Source organism: Poecilia reticulata, chromosome 2 (genome assembly GCF_904066995.2).
Source record: "Poecilia reticulata chromosome 2, P_reticulata-male-v2, whole genome shotgun sequence".
Classification (NCBI taxonomy): Eukaryota; Metazoa; Chordata; class Actinopteri; order Cyprinodontiformes; family Poeciliidae; genus Poecilia; species Poecilia reticulata.
In genome coordinates, this window is record NC_088831.1 from 372,347 (window position 1) to 389,787 (window position 17,441).

General features: G+C 37.6%; 1 protein-coding gene across 7 annotated transcripts; it reads right to left on the reverse strand.

Annotated features, from left to right (window-relative positions):
* Positions 1-1,610: 1,610 nt before the first annotated feature.
* Positions 1,611-10,766, reverse strand: pnpla4 (patatin-like phospholipase domain containing 4). 7 transcript variants are annotated; one of them, XM_081614300.1, is made up of 8 exons: positions 6,503-6,719; positions 6,007-6,256; positions 5,300-5,487; positions 5,122-5,216; positions 4,310-4,445; positions 4,078-4,143; positions 3,846-3,998; positions 1,611-2,350 (listed from the first exon to the last, which is right to left on the reverse strand). In XM_081614300.1, exons 3-8 carry the CDS (start codon positions 5,477-5,479, stop codon positions 2,219-2,221), a joined length of 762 nt encoding a protein of 253 aa, XP_081470426.1. In that variant the 5' UTR covers positions 5,480-5,487; positions 6,007-6,256; positions 6,503-6,719; the 3' UTR covers positions 1,611-2,218. The 7 variants fall into 7 exon arrangements, with proteins under 7 accessions (XP_081470426.1, XP_008428484.1, XP_081470439.1 ...); XM_008430262.3 differs by lacking the exons at positions 6,007-6,256; positions 6,503-6,719 and adding an exon at positions 10,653-10,760; XM_081614313.1 differs by lacking the exon at positions 6,007-6,256 and having other exon boundaries at positions 1,611-2,294; positions 6,503-6,722.
* Positions 10,767-17,441: the final 6,675 nt, after the last annotated feature.

The window sequence follows — 17,441 nt, forward strand, 5'->3', positions numbered from 1 at the left end:
TCGTTCATATCACAGTGGCTATCATTCAGTGAAAACTAAAGTTCAATTAAATTAGAAATTTAAATTTAACATGTTAAAGTGGACTAAGCGGTGTCTGTAGAACATACTGAGCTAATGGCACCAAGTTCTGTCTTACTTTCCTAAATTTTAAACCAAATGTAACATTTTTGATTGCGGTGTGCAGATTGTAATAGCATCTGGGAAATCATGTTTGAATTACATCCAGCTGCGTTACATAATGCTGAAGTTAACAGTGACAGCAGATTTCACCTAACCTGTGTGGGATTCTTATAATATTCTATGACAGAACATTTATTGTTATAGAATAAAGAGGGAGAATTAACTAAAATGTATAAATTGAATACACTAAACTTAATAATATTACCTGTCAAATAGTTTATATAAAACAGTGTTTCCTAAAAGAGGGAAAGTGATCGTTGGATTATTGCATCTCTCTTCATATGGTTTAAAATAAGTTGTTTAACTAAGTCATCCAGGAAGGCCTAAAACTAAAAATTGACATCATTTAATAAATTTAGTTGTATCAATCTTCTCCCCAAAATTTAAAATATATTGATAATTGATAAACAATATAAAAGGGTAATTCATTATTCAATTAAATATTTCATAAATAGGTTTTCAAAAGAATAAATGGATCAAAGGTAAAAATGGTTGAAATGTTGGGATTTAAAACTATGATTAGAATAACAAGTCATTTTTTGATATTTAGTGACACGGTTAACTTATTCTTGTAAAACAGGCCGATTATTCTTTAAGGTTTTAAAATGACAAAAATTATGATGATTCAAATTAAATTGGTCTAAATTGGAGATTTAAAATGAACAATTATGGAACTGCTTCTAAAATACAGTTAAGTTTTGGGTTCAACACGATGAGAAACATTAATTTCTCATGTAAGCTTTAAGGGAGCAGCTTTTTAAAATGCTGAGTTTACTGAGTTATACAAGGAAAATTACAGGAGGAGAGTTAATATAAGGAATGAAATTATAATCTGAAATGAAGTTATAAAAACAAAATAAAACTAAAAGCTACTACAAAATCTCTCCCTTACTGATAATAAAATAAAATAAACTATTAAAATAAGATTTGATAAGAACAATATAAGACTTAAAACAATAAAGAATAATTAGGGTCTTAATTAACAAATCAGTACAAATAAAACATTAATTCAAATGGAAGAAATGACTTATTTTAAAATACATTAAGAAGCTGTAGATAGGGTGACAGACTCTGCTCCAGTGTGCTGAACCAGCTGATGCCCCCATTGAACATCAAAGGACCACAACCTGGTGAAACTGAGAAATCTTCAGCGCTGGCCGGAAGATGACCTCACACCTAGATGCTCATCAGGAATTCTGTCATCAAAACTGGAAAAAAGGAAACGACCTCTTTGTTAAACTCACCAAAAAGGTGAGTATCTGTTACTCAGGTGATGAGCCTGAGTTCAAAACTGAGGAAAATGAGCTACTGGAGACCAGAGGGTTAGGGTTTGCCAATTATGTAAACTAACTGAACTGTGATTTAAATCATTTGAAATAACCCTTAAACTTTTTAAAAATAAAATAAATGCTCTATATACACAGAAAGAATGTATTAACTGTAAAATAAATCATTTTATTTATTCTTGGGTAACTGATGTGATGAGGGATCTCTGTTTCACTTAAATAGGATGTTTGCAAAATAAAAATGTATCTTGTTAAATACATTTTAGGGTTAAAATAAAGAAAAGGAGCAAAAAGTTGCAAAAAACAGAGATATAATTTCTTGAAGAACTTCCTTCTTAGTTCCTTATTTTAGTAGGATGGATAAAACAGTCATTAAAATAAACTTTTACACAAATTATTGTATTTCTCACCATCATTTCATGCCAATAATATACAGTATAAATGAAAGCTTTTCTCAGTTGATCTTTGGCTCACGTCTCCACCTGCTGGAGGAAAACCAAACAGTAACCCTGCAGAAACATCAAGCACTTCAACGCTTCCAGCCTCCATGATCTCTTAGACCTTCAAGTTAAGAAAATGAAATGGCTCCTTGGAAAATTGATGAGTAGTCCATGTCCACATGAGGCACCAGCAGGATGTTCTGCTCCAGTCAGCAGAAGATGAGCGTCTTCCCTCATTTACACTATAAAAGAACCCTAAAGAAGTCGGGAGTCTCCTGTAAATGGTGCTTTGCTTCATCCTGAGGGTTAGGATCAGCTCATCAGGTCTTCTCGCTTCAGGAACCGCACAGCATCGGTGTGGCCTTCCTCACATATGGCATGCATGGTCCTGAGGGACGGAGGGAACAAAGCCTGGTTCAGACGTTTGATGTTCTCCATGGAAAACTGTGGAAAGCAAGCAACAGATTGCATTTGGAGCAGTGAATATGTGAATTTGGCATCCACATATGCATTCAAATGTGAATGCCATGTGTGGTGTTGGTTTGGTTCACTCCAACCAAACCAACACCAAGGTTTGTTTTCAAACCAGAGTTTGTGTTTTTGGTCAGTTTCTCATTCACACCTCCCCAAACAAACGGAACTTTCTAGACAAATGAACCAGAGTTCCATTAAAGCGGACTAAACAGGACTGGTGGGAATGCAGCTTTAGTCCACAAGACATAAAAAAAACATCAGTGCACACACTCATAGCTCTAGAGAGACCATTATCCTTATCATAGAAGCAGGCACAGAATCTACATATAAAATAAAGTGATAACTTGAATTAGATTAAATAAAAAAATCATCACAAACTAACAGAGTGATATACAAAGATTATTCATTCAATGTGGAAAGTCCTAACAACTTATTCAGGGTTGTATTTAGCAATTTTAAGAGTTGTCCTTTACAACCGAAGACAGTCTGAATTCTAATGTTAATATTCCAGATTTTTTTCAGTTCTTATGTTTGCTTTAAAATAAAAATATTCACTGTGAATTTAGAAGGGAGGCTTCACACATGAATGAAACCAGAAGGAGAGAAGGATGAGGAAGGAAAGAGTCAACAAGAAAAAGACTGGAAGGGAGGGAAGAAAAAGGAGACAAAAAGAGAACTAAGGAAGAACATAGAGACTTTTTCAATATTTATGGAAAATATTGAAATGAAATGTTACAGGTCAAATGTTTTGAGTTAGTTTCTGGAAACTAACTCAAACTAGAACATTAACTAATCATGTTTTAAGATTTTCATCTTTACCAGTAATAATATAACTTGTGAATCTCTCTTCTCTTCTGGAGTTTTTTTGTTTTTTGCAGGATATGTTCTGTCAATGCTGGTTCTAGCAAACAATCTCCATGTTTGATTCTTCATAAGGCGGTCAACACATTTTTTGATTACTATCATATATCTAAAAATAGTCCTGAAAATGTCAAAAATTGCATTTTTGACATGCTATTTTATGCTAAAATGTTTTATTGTCTGTCAAATTTTACATCAAAAACCAACCTTTTGGTTGACTATAGCAAATTTTAAATCTTCATTAATTAAACTTCATGTGTTATTGAAATAATTGTCCACTAATTTAATAATTGAATAATTAACTAAAAAAAAGTTAATGATATTTAGACATATTTAGAAAGTAAATGAACCAAACTTCCACAAAATATACATAACATTTTACATTTAAGATAAAAAACACCTTTGCCTACCAATATGTTTTACCCAAACTCCTTAAGTCTTCATGTTAAATAATCCTGACACTTCCTGCCTGTAAATGTTAGCTGAAACAGGAAGGCATCCCGCATCAGTGTTTGATTAGAAAAAATTTTATCACTGCAAAGAAATAATGACATTTAAAAACACTTTATGCCAAGTATAGATATTGTTAATGCTATTTACTCACCATAACTTTCATGTTGGCAATGCTGAGTTGAGTGTTGAAGCGCCCCCTGTGGACAGGACACACATCCTGCAGTCCAGCAAAGGGAGACACAGTGATGGTTCTCCCCACAGGCAGGATGGGCAGGCTGTCCGTAAACCCTCCATCAATCCATTTCTAACAAAAGTCAGCGAGTGTCTCAGAATAAAAACCACAGCCAGATTTTAGACAGTATTACAGACAGAAACGGAGCTACCTGCCCGCTGAACTCCACCGGTCTGAGCCCGGCATAGAGAGGCACAAAGCTGCTGGCCAGCAGAGCCTGCAGACATTAATACACGGAAAGCAAATGATTTTATTGTAACCTTAACAGACAATGAGCTATGGAAGAGTGTGTGTGTGTGTGTGTGTGTGTGTGTGTGCGTGTGTGTGTGTGTGTGCGTGTGTGTGCGTGCGTGTGTGTGTGTGTGTGTGTGGTGGACACTGACCATTATGAGCTCATCCCTGGAGGGAAACCTGGAAACGATGTGGTTCTTCCCACTCCTGCAGTGAGTTATAGAGACATAAAGTCGGTCGCTGGCCAGACTGTGAGCTTCACTGGGCAGAATCTCCTCTAGTGCTTCCCTGCAGACACACATTGGTCAGATGATGTCAATGAGACGTCACACACAAACAGTAAGGTAGTTCACAATCTATCACATTTTTTCTGTACTTTCTGGGTTTTGACTTGAGGTCTTCCATTTCAGCAGGGCATCTTCTTGCATGCCATACTTGTTTTAGATTTTTATTAGAGATGCACAGATCCAGTGTTAATATCAGTATCGTCCAGATATTGAAAAAATAAGTAAATATCGTGACAATGTGCCCAATCCAAGAGGGCAGATCTATTCAGTCTAATTCTATGCTCCATTATTTATTTTATATTGTATTTAGAACTCCTAAATATGACCTAGAAAATAGATTCTATTTTAATCTATTTTGTTTCTACATGTTTTTTAGCTTGTGAAGCTATTGGTGTATTTCAGCTTGCTGCACTGGTGCAGACTTATCAGTACATTTATTTATGTATGTGTTTAACAAAAGAAACATTTAAGTCAATTGTTTTTCTTTATCGGATCAGTATTGGTCCATACTAAACTTCAAATACGAGTCGGAAGTGAAAAACGTGGATAGTGTATTCTTAATTTGATTGATACATGTGCGATTTTTGTAACAGGCAAAAATAATAACACAATAGCTAACTACAGGCCAGTAACTTTAAGAAAGCAGCTGCCATTTAGCATTTAACCTTAGCATTTACCGTAGAATGAGCATGAAGTTGAATCCTGGTGTGATGGCTCCAAACCTCTGTTGTCTCACACTTTCAGCAAACTTGTAGGTGAACTCTGTGCAGTGCTGAAGGAAGGAAACAGACATGTCATGCTGAAATTGTCTGACATCAATCATACATTTATATCCTCTGACTGCACCCATCCAACCTCCAGCTTATCTGGAGCTGTGATGAGGACAGCAGCCATCAGCGCACCGCCTGATGCTCCAGCACAGGCCCTCAGGGAGCCCAGCAGCTTGTCTCCATGACGAAGAAAGGCCCCCACAGCACCCAGGTGGTAGATCCCCATAAAACCACAGGCAGCAAAGGACAGGTTCACAATGGTCATTGTTACGCCTGCAGAAACAAAACAATATGACAACTTCCAGAAAAACCAGCTGCTCTAAAAGAGGTGTGAGCCTTCACCTCTGAAGGAACTGAAAGAACAATTTTCTGAGATGGTCACGTGCAAGAAACGGGAAAAGACTAAACTAATCAAACCATAAAAAGTGTTTTCTACAGTCAACACAAAATGCCACTTTTAATGTCTTCTGTAGTCTCAAAGACATTCAGCTCCTTCAGGACAAACATGAAGGGCTTGACAAGCACCAAGAGTGGACTAAGAAGTCTTAGTCCACTCTTCTTGGTCAAAGGTCTCCAGTCCCATGATATTCTCCAGATTTTACGCTCCGATCAGCATCAGTCTTCAGTCAGAGGCCTCTTCAGATTCACTGTAAGACAGACTGCTAGTGTAGATACTTCCTGCCCACACCATCACCATCCACAACAACACTGAAGATAATTAGATGATATGAGTTACAGCAACATTTCATTTCCTTTTGGGATAAATAGAATATTTTTTTATTGAATTATTACCATGTGGGTTGCATGTGTTTCTTTAAGCTTGTATGCATAAGTTTGGAGCTGTGTAGATCAGATAGATGTATCAAACTTGAACTTGTGCAATTAATCTGTTTTTTAAAAATCCCTGAAGTTGTTGGTTGTTTGATCATTCTAACAGCTCCATGTCTCAAACTGTAGCGTCCCGGTTGAAAAGATGGTCTCTTTAACTGATGCTTCACGTTTCTTTATTCAACAGCCTTTATACATGAACACACTGCAAGAGCTACAAACATACAAACAAATACCATTAGCAACTCTTAGTGGTTCCAACCTATAAACCTCACTTTATGTAATATCATTACATTTACAATACATGCATTTAATTAACTGTAACATTTCTGTATTACAAATGAACTAAAACATATTCCAACTGTTTCAACTGTTTGACAGTTAATCAAATATTAACAACATTTCATGTCGAAACATAAAAATCGCGCTCAATAAAGAATTCAGTCATCAAAACACCAACCTTGTTCCCTCATCAACCAAGCGCTAGTTAATTGATTGTCTGGACCTTAATTGGACTATTCCCTAGTTATCTCCACTCGTAACTCTTATGCTCACTCTCTGCACTGTGTCCAAAACAGAAAACCGTCAGTTACTGTCAGAAGTTTGTGTAGATCGCGTAGCAACCGTGTCTCTCCAAAAAAACCCTCTTTAAATCAAAACATCGGTCAAAAGGCAACAAACAACAAACAGCCAAATGAGGAAACAACATCATAAAAAAGGACAATAAAACAAAACAAAACAAAAAATCACATTATATATATATATATATATATATATATATATATATATATATATATATATATATATCAATAAAGTCATTTACATAAACTGATCACTAAAATCCCAAAATGAAAGCAGATGACTGGATGCATCAATCTGGTTTGTTGGATCGTTTCTCACCAGTTGATTTTTAAAGGGCTGGATAAACGTTTCCACAGAAATCACAGCATACAAGCCAAGTGACGGAATGAAAAATATCTCATCACACTCAGTTCATTCACATGAGGGGAAACCCAAACGTTTCCAGAATGACGCTGCTGCACGCAGATTCAGCCGCTGGGTGTTTGTTCCGCCAGGCCTTCTCAGTCAGGTTGCCAAGCGGCGTGGATGTGGAAGGTTTCATCTACCAGCAGTGAATTTTCTTGGAAGAGCTGTTTGGTCCAGCCGTCGTTTTTCTTCATGGAGAAGTTCTATCAGCAGCGCGGCTGAAGTTTTGCTTCCTGCTCCGGAAAAAAGCATCGGAAACCGTTCAAATGTTGAAGACCGCTTACAGGGACGACGCTATGTGTCGAGCTCAAGTTCACTCGTGGTTCACCTGCTTTAAAAATGGTGAAATGTCAGTTGATGATCACAGCGCGGCTGTGAAGTTTTGCTTCCTGCTCCGGAAAAAAGCGGTTGATCATCAATTGACATTTCAATTGACGGCAGCAGCGTCATTCTGGAAAGCTTTGGTGCCCCCTCATATAACCACTCAGCTCTATTCTCCTCTGGAAAACACAAAAACGTTTGAGAAATGTGGATTACTAAAACGTTCTTCCTTATTACACCACTTAGCCAGGCTGCTGGGTCCCAGGCTGCTGGGTCCCAGGATGCTGGGTCCCAGGCTGCTGGGTCCCAGGCTGCTGGGTCCCAGGCTGCTGGGTCCCAGGCTGCTGGGTACCAGGATGCTGGGTCCCAGGCTGCTGGGTCCCAGGCTGCTGGGTCCCAGGCTGCTGGGTCCCAGGCTAAGCCCGACCCGTCCTGCAGGATGGACACATTAATGAGACAAACAGCAGGGGGCTCTGCAACAAAACAAGTCCAACATCCCCACTGAGCCTCTGGTCATCTGGCTGCCTTTAAACTTTAAGAGGCAATTATGCTAAGTGGAGTCACAGAGGCGATAACCTGAGGCTGCTGACTGACTGTGAGCATGAAAGATACGGTCAGCAACCGTTATTTTTTATTAGAGCTCCTCACACACAGGTGGCAACGGGCCAGACCCTGATGCTCCACAGCTCAGAACACTTTGAACAGCATCCGCTGAGAAAAAGAGTATTAATAAATCATTTCTGTTTCAGCCTGCTTTCAGGATGGGCTCTGTTCTGCTTTCACAGAAGGAAAGGCTAATTGTTGAGGTCAGGGAACATTTAGAGCAAAGTAGCATAAAAGAAGCATTACGTCTCTAGGGATGCTCTGATCAGGAGACGATGCTCTACTAGAGATTTAATGTTAGGAAACATTTGAACCTGCCTCAGTATTTCTGATGTACAGTTATAACCACATGTTTACAAGAACAGACGGATAATTAATTACTGATCTAATTGTGTTAATCTGAAACTACTTTAATATCAGTCCTGCAGTAAAGCCGTCACATGGAGAACCGCTGTATGTGACATGAAATGACAAATGTATGAACAAGTCAGCAGAGCAGAAACTGAGAAAAAAGATAAAAAGCACCAATTTCTGAGAAAAGTGTTTTTTTTTATTCCCCAAATATACTTGCTGAATTCATGAAGGAATCACTCCATGCTTTAAATATCAGTTTCAGATATTTAAAATAATAAACTTTGTGATTAAAGTCAGCTTGTTTACAGAGTAAATCTGAGGCATTTCATAAAGTGTGTGTGTTTGTGTTGGGTGGGAGGAAACTCAAAGCTGATTATCATACTGGGCTTTACTGGGTATTCACACACTTTTTCAAATAAGTTGCACATTGGAAGTAAACAGATGGCTTATTAATAACTACCACATCATTCAATCCACACCGATAAAGGCGATAGAAAGAAAGATACTTTTTAGATGACAATATCCAGCATAAAGATACTGGTGAAAAGAAAACAACAGCAGGACAGCTTATATGATTAGAGGAATTCGTGTCTGCAGGGATATTATTCAGTTTCTCTGGGTGAGTTGCAGAGCTTTTATTGTTTTTGGACACTTATGATACATAGCATGCCTCAGGCACAGAGCTAGGTCTGCTTGGCCTTGAGCTGCACTGCTGTGGCTCTGCTGAGTGTGATATGATGGTGATGAGGCAGTGAGCACCACACCCACACATACTAATAACGCCCACACTGCTCCAATAACACCATCCATCCATTTTCTTTACACATGATCGGGAGGGTTGCTGGTGCCTCTCCAGCTAACGTTCCGGGCGAGAGGCGGGGTCACCCTGGACAGGTCGCCAGTCTGTCGCAGGGCAACACAGAGACACACAGGACACACAACCATGCACACACACACACACACACACACACACACACACACACCACACACACACACACACACACACACACACACACACCTAGGGACAATTTGGAGAGGCCAATTAACCTGACAGTCATGTTTTTGGACTGTGGGAGGAAACCGGAGTACCTGGAGAAAACCCACCATGCACAGGGAGAACATGCAAACTCCATGCAGAAAGACTGGGGCCGGGAATCGAACCCAGAACCTTCTTGCTACAAGGCAACAGCTCTACCAACTGCACCATTGTGCAGCCCCCACCAGTAACACTTAGAATGAAATGATTATTTACGTCAGGCTTCCTTTGGGCTGAAAGAAAACATTGTTGAACATGTTACATTTATTGTTTTCTTCTTCTTATTTGAGGGAATATCATGCTGTTCTCAGGACTGCTGAGAAACCTTCCAGTGTGTTCCATGGATTATTCTCCCACAGGAGTTCAGGGTTCTTAGATGACTCCATACCTAAACAGTTGCTCACAGCCTAGATGGAAAATGGATCAAAATCTGATTACCTCTAATATATATAGATATATAGATATATATATTTAGATAAGTCAAGTACCTGCTTAGAGTATTGATGTGACGTTCATCAGCAATTCAATTTTGAACGGCTCGATTTTTTGGGGGTTTGTTGTGACTTAGGTTGCTTATGATGCTCTGCACTTGTCAACAGCTATTATTTTAATTTCAAGTAATTTATTTGACAAATAAATACAATACATAAATACAACTAATAGAAATGGGTAGATAACGTTTATGTTCAAAGGTGCAGAAGAGGATTTTGTTTCTGCCAAAGCAACTCAAGTCTATGGTTTTTTTATTATGCTTCTACATTACAAATAGCCCTAACATGTTATTAATAGACCCAACACTTGTAGTAAAGAACAAGTAGGCTACATGTTCTTTACTTCATAAATGTCAAATGTCAGGTATTTGACATTTATATTTTAAAATGTTGCATTTTATGAAAATACATAACCATTTTTTCTGCAAGAACATATACTGTGGTTGTATTTTGTAGAATCTTAATATTAATTTACTGTTATTGCAAAGTAATGTGAATGAATATTCCCAAGAGCAGGTTGGGGGAGAAAAGTTGGGTAAGAACTTTAAGAGCTGATTTCTCTGCAATCTCGTTTTTTGAGTGCCAACATTCCAGTAGCCATATCTTTTTCATTTCTTTTTTTATGTCCAGATTTCCCTTAGAATCAAAATCTGCAAGTAACTCAAACCACCTGACTTCTTCTTGCTTTGCTGTTTGTTGCCAGTGTGTTTCATCATCCTCCGTATTGACGGAATTCTTCGTTCAAACTACGGTGAGTGTTGTTTTTTCATAGGGAAGCTAAAGGAGCAGTCAGTAAAATGTCTCCAAGGACAACCTACCGTGTTTCAGTCCCACCTCGGTGAACAGGAAGCGGTTGGAGGACAGCCGGATGTCTATTATATCAGCTAGAAGGACATTTTGACAGGTAGGACTCCGTGTTGCTCTGCCGCCCCCTAAACACCGGAAGTAAATAACTCAGCTCTGGGTCCTGCTAAAGAATTTCAAAATAAAACTGGCAAAGTTCTGAACCTTCTTATCTTATCCACAAACTAATCGTGCTTATATTGCTAAGTTATCAACCATATCTCCAGCCCTATCATGTCACATTATGTCACACATTATGTCAGTGCAGGCTGCACTCTAATATGAGTTTTAAGGTAATTGTAAGTTTGTTATTCCATAAAGAATTAGAATATTTTTGGAAGACAGAATAGATAGACCAAGACTTGAAAATATGCAGATAGACAATATAGGTTTTCACCACTAAATTAGATTTGAAAGCTCATTTCATTGCTGCAGAGATATATAGGCCTTTTGGTACTTAAAATTCTTTATTACAGAAATGAACAGTGGAATCATCCTGACAATACTGTATCAAGAATAGGATGAGCTGCTGTCTAATAAAAATCTGGAAAAAAAATAGCCGAATTAAATTTTGAATTCAGTATCGACCAAAGATCTGAGACAAAATGAAGGTTCAAGTTTCATGAATGACACAGTGTAGAACTGACCATAACCCCATTTACTGTTTTAAACCAAAAAGTTACAATGGAACCAAAGTCCCCGAACATTTCAAAGTCTCATGATTTAATAAGACAAATAATAAGCTGTGTGCACTTTTATTACTAGCCCTACTTTATCATTTTTTCTCCTAAAGCAGGATCCCTGGGGTGTAGTTCTTCCTCTTCACTCAGCATTTATTTCCCCTGGACCTTCCACCATCGGAATTCTCTGCATTTTGCTTTTGCCCGAGTTTCCTAGCATGTCAGCACAAATTTACAGCTTCTTTACCATAGCCCGTATTCATCTATAGCCTAAAGTAGATTAGGTGTTTTGCACACTGTGAGAAATCGGCAGAGCTGAAGTCAAACAGTGAGGGAAAACAACAGGTGTTAGTCAGCTTCTGAAATAATGGAGGGAGGATAACGCATTTTGATCTGTGACAGTACCTGCTGTGGATTACAATTTTAAGCGAGAAAAACTTCCTTAATCTGTGGAAGTTATATAGTGGCTTTAGTTTTTAATGCAGAACATTTGTTTCTGCGGAATAATCTGGTCATTCACACATGCATTTCTCTCTACTTGCATTAGAAGCAAAATGTTACATAACTGTTGGAAATTCTTCTGATGTTTGGGATATTCTGCAAAATATGTCTGGCTATATTATGATCATTAAGATGGGAAATGAATTACCAGTAATGACCTTTTCATCATGGCTCCTTTTTGTGGGTGGGACATATACTCCTTGTCTCAAGACAAACTGGAAATGGATTCACATTTCACACAACTGGATCTGAACCAAGTTGTAAGCTGAGTTATTGGATGTATAAAAAGAAACAGGCATAAGACCATAGACCTCCAAGACCCCCCAAAACAAAAAAAATCAAACTGTAGCTGATCTAGAATCAGCCAGTTTGGTGAAAGTGGTCGTCTGTGGTCAAAAACTGATCTTTATTTTTTCATAATCTTCTTTGCCATTCATCCCGAAAGGTGTGCAGTGGACTTTAGATCAGAAAAAGGAGAAGGATGTTATTCTCTCTGACAAAGTCCTTCATCAGACAGGCTTTCCATATTTTGATGGAGCCTCTGTCACTGTGTTGTGTTGAAATGGGCACTTTTCAAAAGCCGCCTCTTTACAAAATCTTGCAGTAAAAATCCAAGTGGAAGGTGGTAAACTGACTTCAGGCTGAATAACAATTAATCTCACAATTATGAATAATTTTCCTTTACTTTACAGTAGTTCTCTATTTTATGCGTGTCTCAAACATAAAATCAAAACAACACACAATAAATTGTGAAAGTGGAACGTCACAAAATGCGAAGAAAATGAAGTGGCAAATTTTTTTTTGCCATTGTGTATATTTTAAAATTGGGGTTTCTGATGCAAATGTATTTTGTAAAGCTCTCAGAGAGCCTACAAATTCACAATTAAGTAAATTAAGAAGTTTAATTTTAAATGTCAAAATCAACATTTGGAGCAAAACTAGAAAGAAAAAAATATTAAAGGCACATTCAGAGTCAGGAGTGAGCTACATGTTTATGTGTTGGAGTAGAAACATTGTGAAGAGAGATTTATGTGTTTAAAGCCTAATGCTACTGAGACAGAGGAGAAAGCAACCCCCAAATATGCTGTTGGAATGACTCTACAAGGTCAAACACATAATAAATCGGCTGAAAGATTTATTACAAGTGTTTAAAAAAAGGTACCAGAGGCAAGACAGAAAAAAGATTTGAATTAGGCTGGAAAGAAGACGATGTAGTTAGAGGTATGGAGTCAAAGAAAAGAAGAACCCCTGAACTAAAAGTGACATAAGAGAGAGTGAATGTGATGGCTGCTGAAAGACCTGTAGTGCAATCACATCAACAAGATACAAACATGTATTGCCACTTCACTTCAGATCTGAAAAGGTACGGTTTATTCTAGTTTTGCTTTTTGTCACTTTGATGTGACTTAGATCATTAATCTGATTTTAGTAGAAGAGAAAAACAACCTGGGAGTAAGTCTTTAACAAGAAACTCTTTAGATTCCAGTTATTTCATCACAATTGAAGGGCTTGGAAGTATGAACTCATAACTTGTGTTTTGGATCATTGTTCTGCAACCAAATTATTATTGAGCTTAAGGTCACACACTGAACGTCAGACATACTTCAGACTTCTATCAATTACAGCTAATCACACAGTGAAGCATTGCACCATCACATTACCAACACCATGTTTGGTGATCGTTTTAAGAAGTAAGTTTTTGCTGAATGTGAGACAGACCTTTGTGTTCTTTTGAGTCAGCAATGGCTCTGACCTTTGAACTCTGTCATTTTTACACAGTCTGTCCTTATCGTGGAACCATGACTACTGTAATCGTTTCCAGACTGATGTCAGTGATTTTAGTTTTCATGTGTTCTGAAATTCTTTTAGAACGGGACATGAGGCTCCTTGAGATTTCTAAAACATCTTCCATTTAAAGAATTTACTTGTTTCCACAGATCAGGAATTAATTAGATGTTAAAACACAAAAATGTTGCTTATTATGGTTAGCTCATGATTTTTAAAAAGTATGGGAGGTCAGACAGTGTATATTCACAAATAGTTTTGATGCATTTTTTGCCTTAATTAGTGAAAATACAAACTGCTGTTTGCATTAATTACTCATATTTGTTGGATTAAAATTAGTTTAATATTCTGAAAAAAAATTGTGACCAAAAAAAGCACAAGCAGAACATTACCAACTCTGACAAAAGAGTCTCTTACAGAATTGTTGATTAAATGTCATTGGAGCAGAGACTGAGACTGAGACTGAGGTTAGTTGAAGAGTTACAGCAGTTTTCTAAAGCAGATGTGTAAAAGCACAATAGCACCAAGTTCGCAGTCTCTGGGCAATTTCTCTAATTTTAGTGGGTCTCCTCTGGAAGATGGAGGACAAACTATTTACGGAAGGCAAAATTGGATATCCTTCAGGAGGACAAAGGAGGAAAAACAATAATTGTGATTCTTTCCCCAGATGCTCAGACAGCAGGAAGAAGAAGAGAAAAAACTGTGTTGCGTATCACATGTACACACAATAGAAACTTGATAGGTTTCTGCAGAGGGTGAAGAAAAGGGCTAAAAGTTTTGTGGTGTCCTTGTAATTGGACAAGCTCCCTTCAAACCAAAACACAGCAGAGCTCTGAACCTGAGCCTCTGGTTGGGTTCATCAGTACAAACTGTTAGATTCTCATTCATTCTTTCTCAGGGTCACAGGAACGTTTCTGGAATAATGTTAGCTTGTATTCAACTTAAGAATATTTGTCTTTCTCATTCTTCTCTATGATGCAGGTAGACCTCTGTCAAACTGGATGCAGAGTGTGTGAATAATACAGTTTTAAAAAAATACCTGGGGCATTTTGTTTTTGCCTCGTCATAATTAGGCTCCACTTTGTGTTGGTCTGTCACTAAATATTTATGTAAAATAAATTTAAATTTGTAACTGAAACGTGGAAAAATCTGAAAAAAGTAGATATAAGAATGTTAAGCAGTGAATGTAGTAAACATGGATAATGACTTTATTAGTCAGATCTAGACACATAACTTATAGCAGAAAGTCAGTTGGTAAAATCTTTTATCAAAGGAAGCCAAAATAAAATATCTGGAATATGAATCCTCAGCTCTCTTTCTAGAAAAATAAACTGGTTATCTTTAACTCAACAACTGATAAAAGTAATAAAATGTGCTGTCTTTCAGTAATAATATAACAAAACACCAGATGGCCTTTATTTCCAGTTGGTTTTCAAACTGTGCTCCAAGTTAAAAGGCTGCCTTCTGAATATATGGGTTGTTCAGATTCATTAAATATTCATGTGTGGTTCCAAAAATAAAACGGAGAATCCATCTTTGGTTAAGATAAACCAAAGTCTCTTTTGATCATCCTCAGCTTTGATGCATTTTCGTCGAACTTCTCCATGTGCAGGTACAGTTTGCACACTGCTGCTTCTGCCTACAAATCAAAATAAAGTCAAACCAAAGTATCAGTAACACAACAAAAATATATTTCATAAGGAATTTTCTCTGATTTCCTACTTCATGCCAGAGATTCTTTAAAACATGCAGCATCATCCACCATCTTTTCTGTCTTTTCCACCAGCAGCAATGCGGTTTTTGATCATGTGACTGGTATGATTGGAAAACTGTTTCTGTTGCAGTTTTGCAAAGTACATTACGACACAACCAAAAAAACTATCACATCGTAGTGCAAAAACCTTTCACAGAAAAACATATTTTGTCAAAATTGCTGTTTTCATTAAACAATTTATTTTCGTATTTTGAATTTGCACAATTTTATGTTCAATGGGAATACAACTAATGAAAGGACTGAAGTTCTATTAAAAATGTAGCGACCAGAGCTAAAGGCTCTCCCATACTTCAGCCAAAGGCTTCAAATCGGCTCTCATTGACACATGAGGAAAATTCCGTAATTTTGTTCCCAGTTATTTTGCTTCAACTAGTCCACTACCACTATTTATTTAAATATATAAACTTGTTCTCAGTTGTCATGTAGCTTCGTGAAATATTCCTGATTATTTTAAACAAGTTAACAATAAGAATCACATGTTTAGTCCCATTCCTGTTTTATTTGTGTTCTGTATTTTGACTCCGTTCTCTTGTATTCTGCAGGGTACACAACTCTCAAAGCAGACACATGCCATGTTCTTTGTAATTTGCACGTCATACAAGCTGCTAACAAACAGGTTTTGTTCCTCAGTTTTAAAGCTCAATCACTGCATTAAATCACATCACAAGTCCCCTGAGAGCAGCTCTAGTAAAGAATGATCAATAAGAAAATAAATATCCACAGACTTATTAGCTATTCTCTTGTTTTGTTTGGGCCTCTGGTCAAAATGGAATGTTCTCTTGATAGTTCCATTGATCACAGCTGGCCTGAAAATGCAGAAAAGGGAAGTGTGCACAATTATCTCCAGCATTTGTTAAAAGTTGTCTTGGACGCAAAGAGAATACCTAAAACCCTAAAGCTTATTAGAATGCACAGAGGGCTGTGAAATAGTTTTTCTACTTTCTACCTCATTTGGTATCATACCTGATACCAATGGGATGATTTAAATTCATTGTGGCAATAATACTGATGAAATCACATGTCTGTTCTGGTAAAGGCATGACTTTATATTTCATTTCAGTGCACATGACTCTTTCTGCAATGCAGAAAAGCCTCAGATATTTCCCAGAGAATTGAACAAACAAGAGGCAGCAGGTCCAGATGTGGATGAAAAAGAAATAATTCAAGCTGCTAAAGTTGCAACCCAAACTGTTGCAACACTCAGAATAAATGTAGATATAATATTTCATCTGTTTTATTTATATGTGTGTGTGTGTGTGTGTGTGTGTGTGTGTGTGTGTGTGTGTGTGTGTGTGTGTGTGTGTGTGTGTGCGTGTGTGTGTGTGTGCGTGCGTGTGTGTGTGTGTGCGTGTGCGTGTGTGTGTGTGTGTGGGGGGGGGGGTGCGTGTGTGTGTAAATCACATCACAATGCACTTTTCCCCATCTAATCACACTATGTGTTCTTAGATTGCTGTAAAATGATGATCCTATCGCCTATAGAGCTACCGTCTTACTGGAGCTCATACATCCACTCTGAAAGAAAAAAAAAATAATATATATATATATATATATATATATATATATATATATATATATATATATATATATATATATATATATATATATATGACTCAATGCCACACACTTGGATCATTGAATGCTTAGAGATGTACAACATCAATAGGATTCTAAGAGCCTTCATTGCAAACTCAATGGGGCTGTGGAAAACCACCCTTGAAGCCAACTGCAAACCACTTGCACAAGTGTCCATCAAATGTGGCAAATACCAAGGAGATGCTCTGTCCCCACTGCTGTTCTGCATAGGCCTGAACCCCCTCAGCCAAATCATCAACAAGACTGGCTACGGATACCGACTCAAGAATGGGGCCACGATCAGTCACCTCCTCTACATGGATGACATCAAGCTGTACGCCAAGAGCGAGCGAGACATCGACTCACTGATCCACACCACCAGGATCTACAGCACTGACATTGGGATGTCATTCGGACTAGAGAAGTGTGGTCGGATGGTTACAAAGAGAGGG

What these genes read in the sequence shown, in the direction of transcription:
- pnpla4 (XM_081614297.1), bottom strand. An exon ending in CCAGGGATGAGCTCATAATG is followed by an intron (nt 4,144 to 4,309) that starts GTCAGTGTCCAC and finishes TAATGTCTGCAG; the next exon opens with GCTCTGCTGGCCAGCAGCTT. An exon ending in CGGTGGAGTTCAGCGGGCAG is followed by an intron (nt 3,999 to 4,077) that starts GTAGCTCCGTTT and finishes GACTTTTGTTAG; the next exon opens with AAATGGATTGATGGAGGGTT.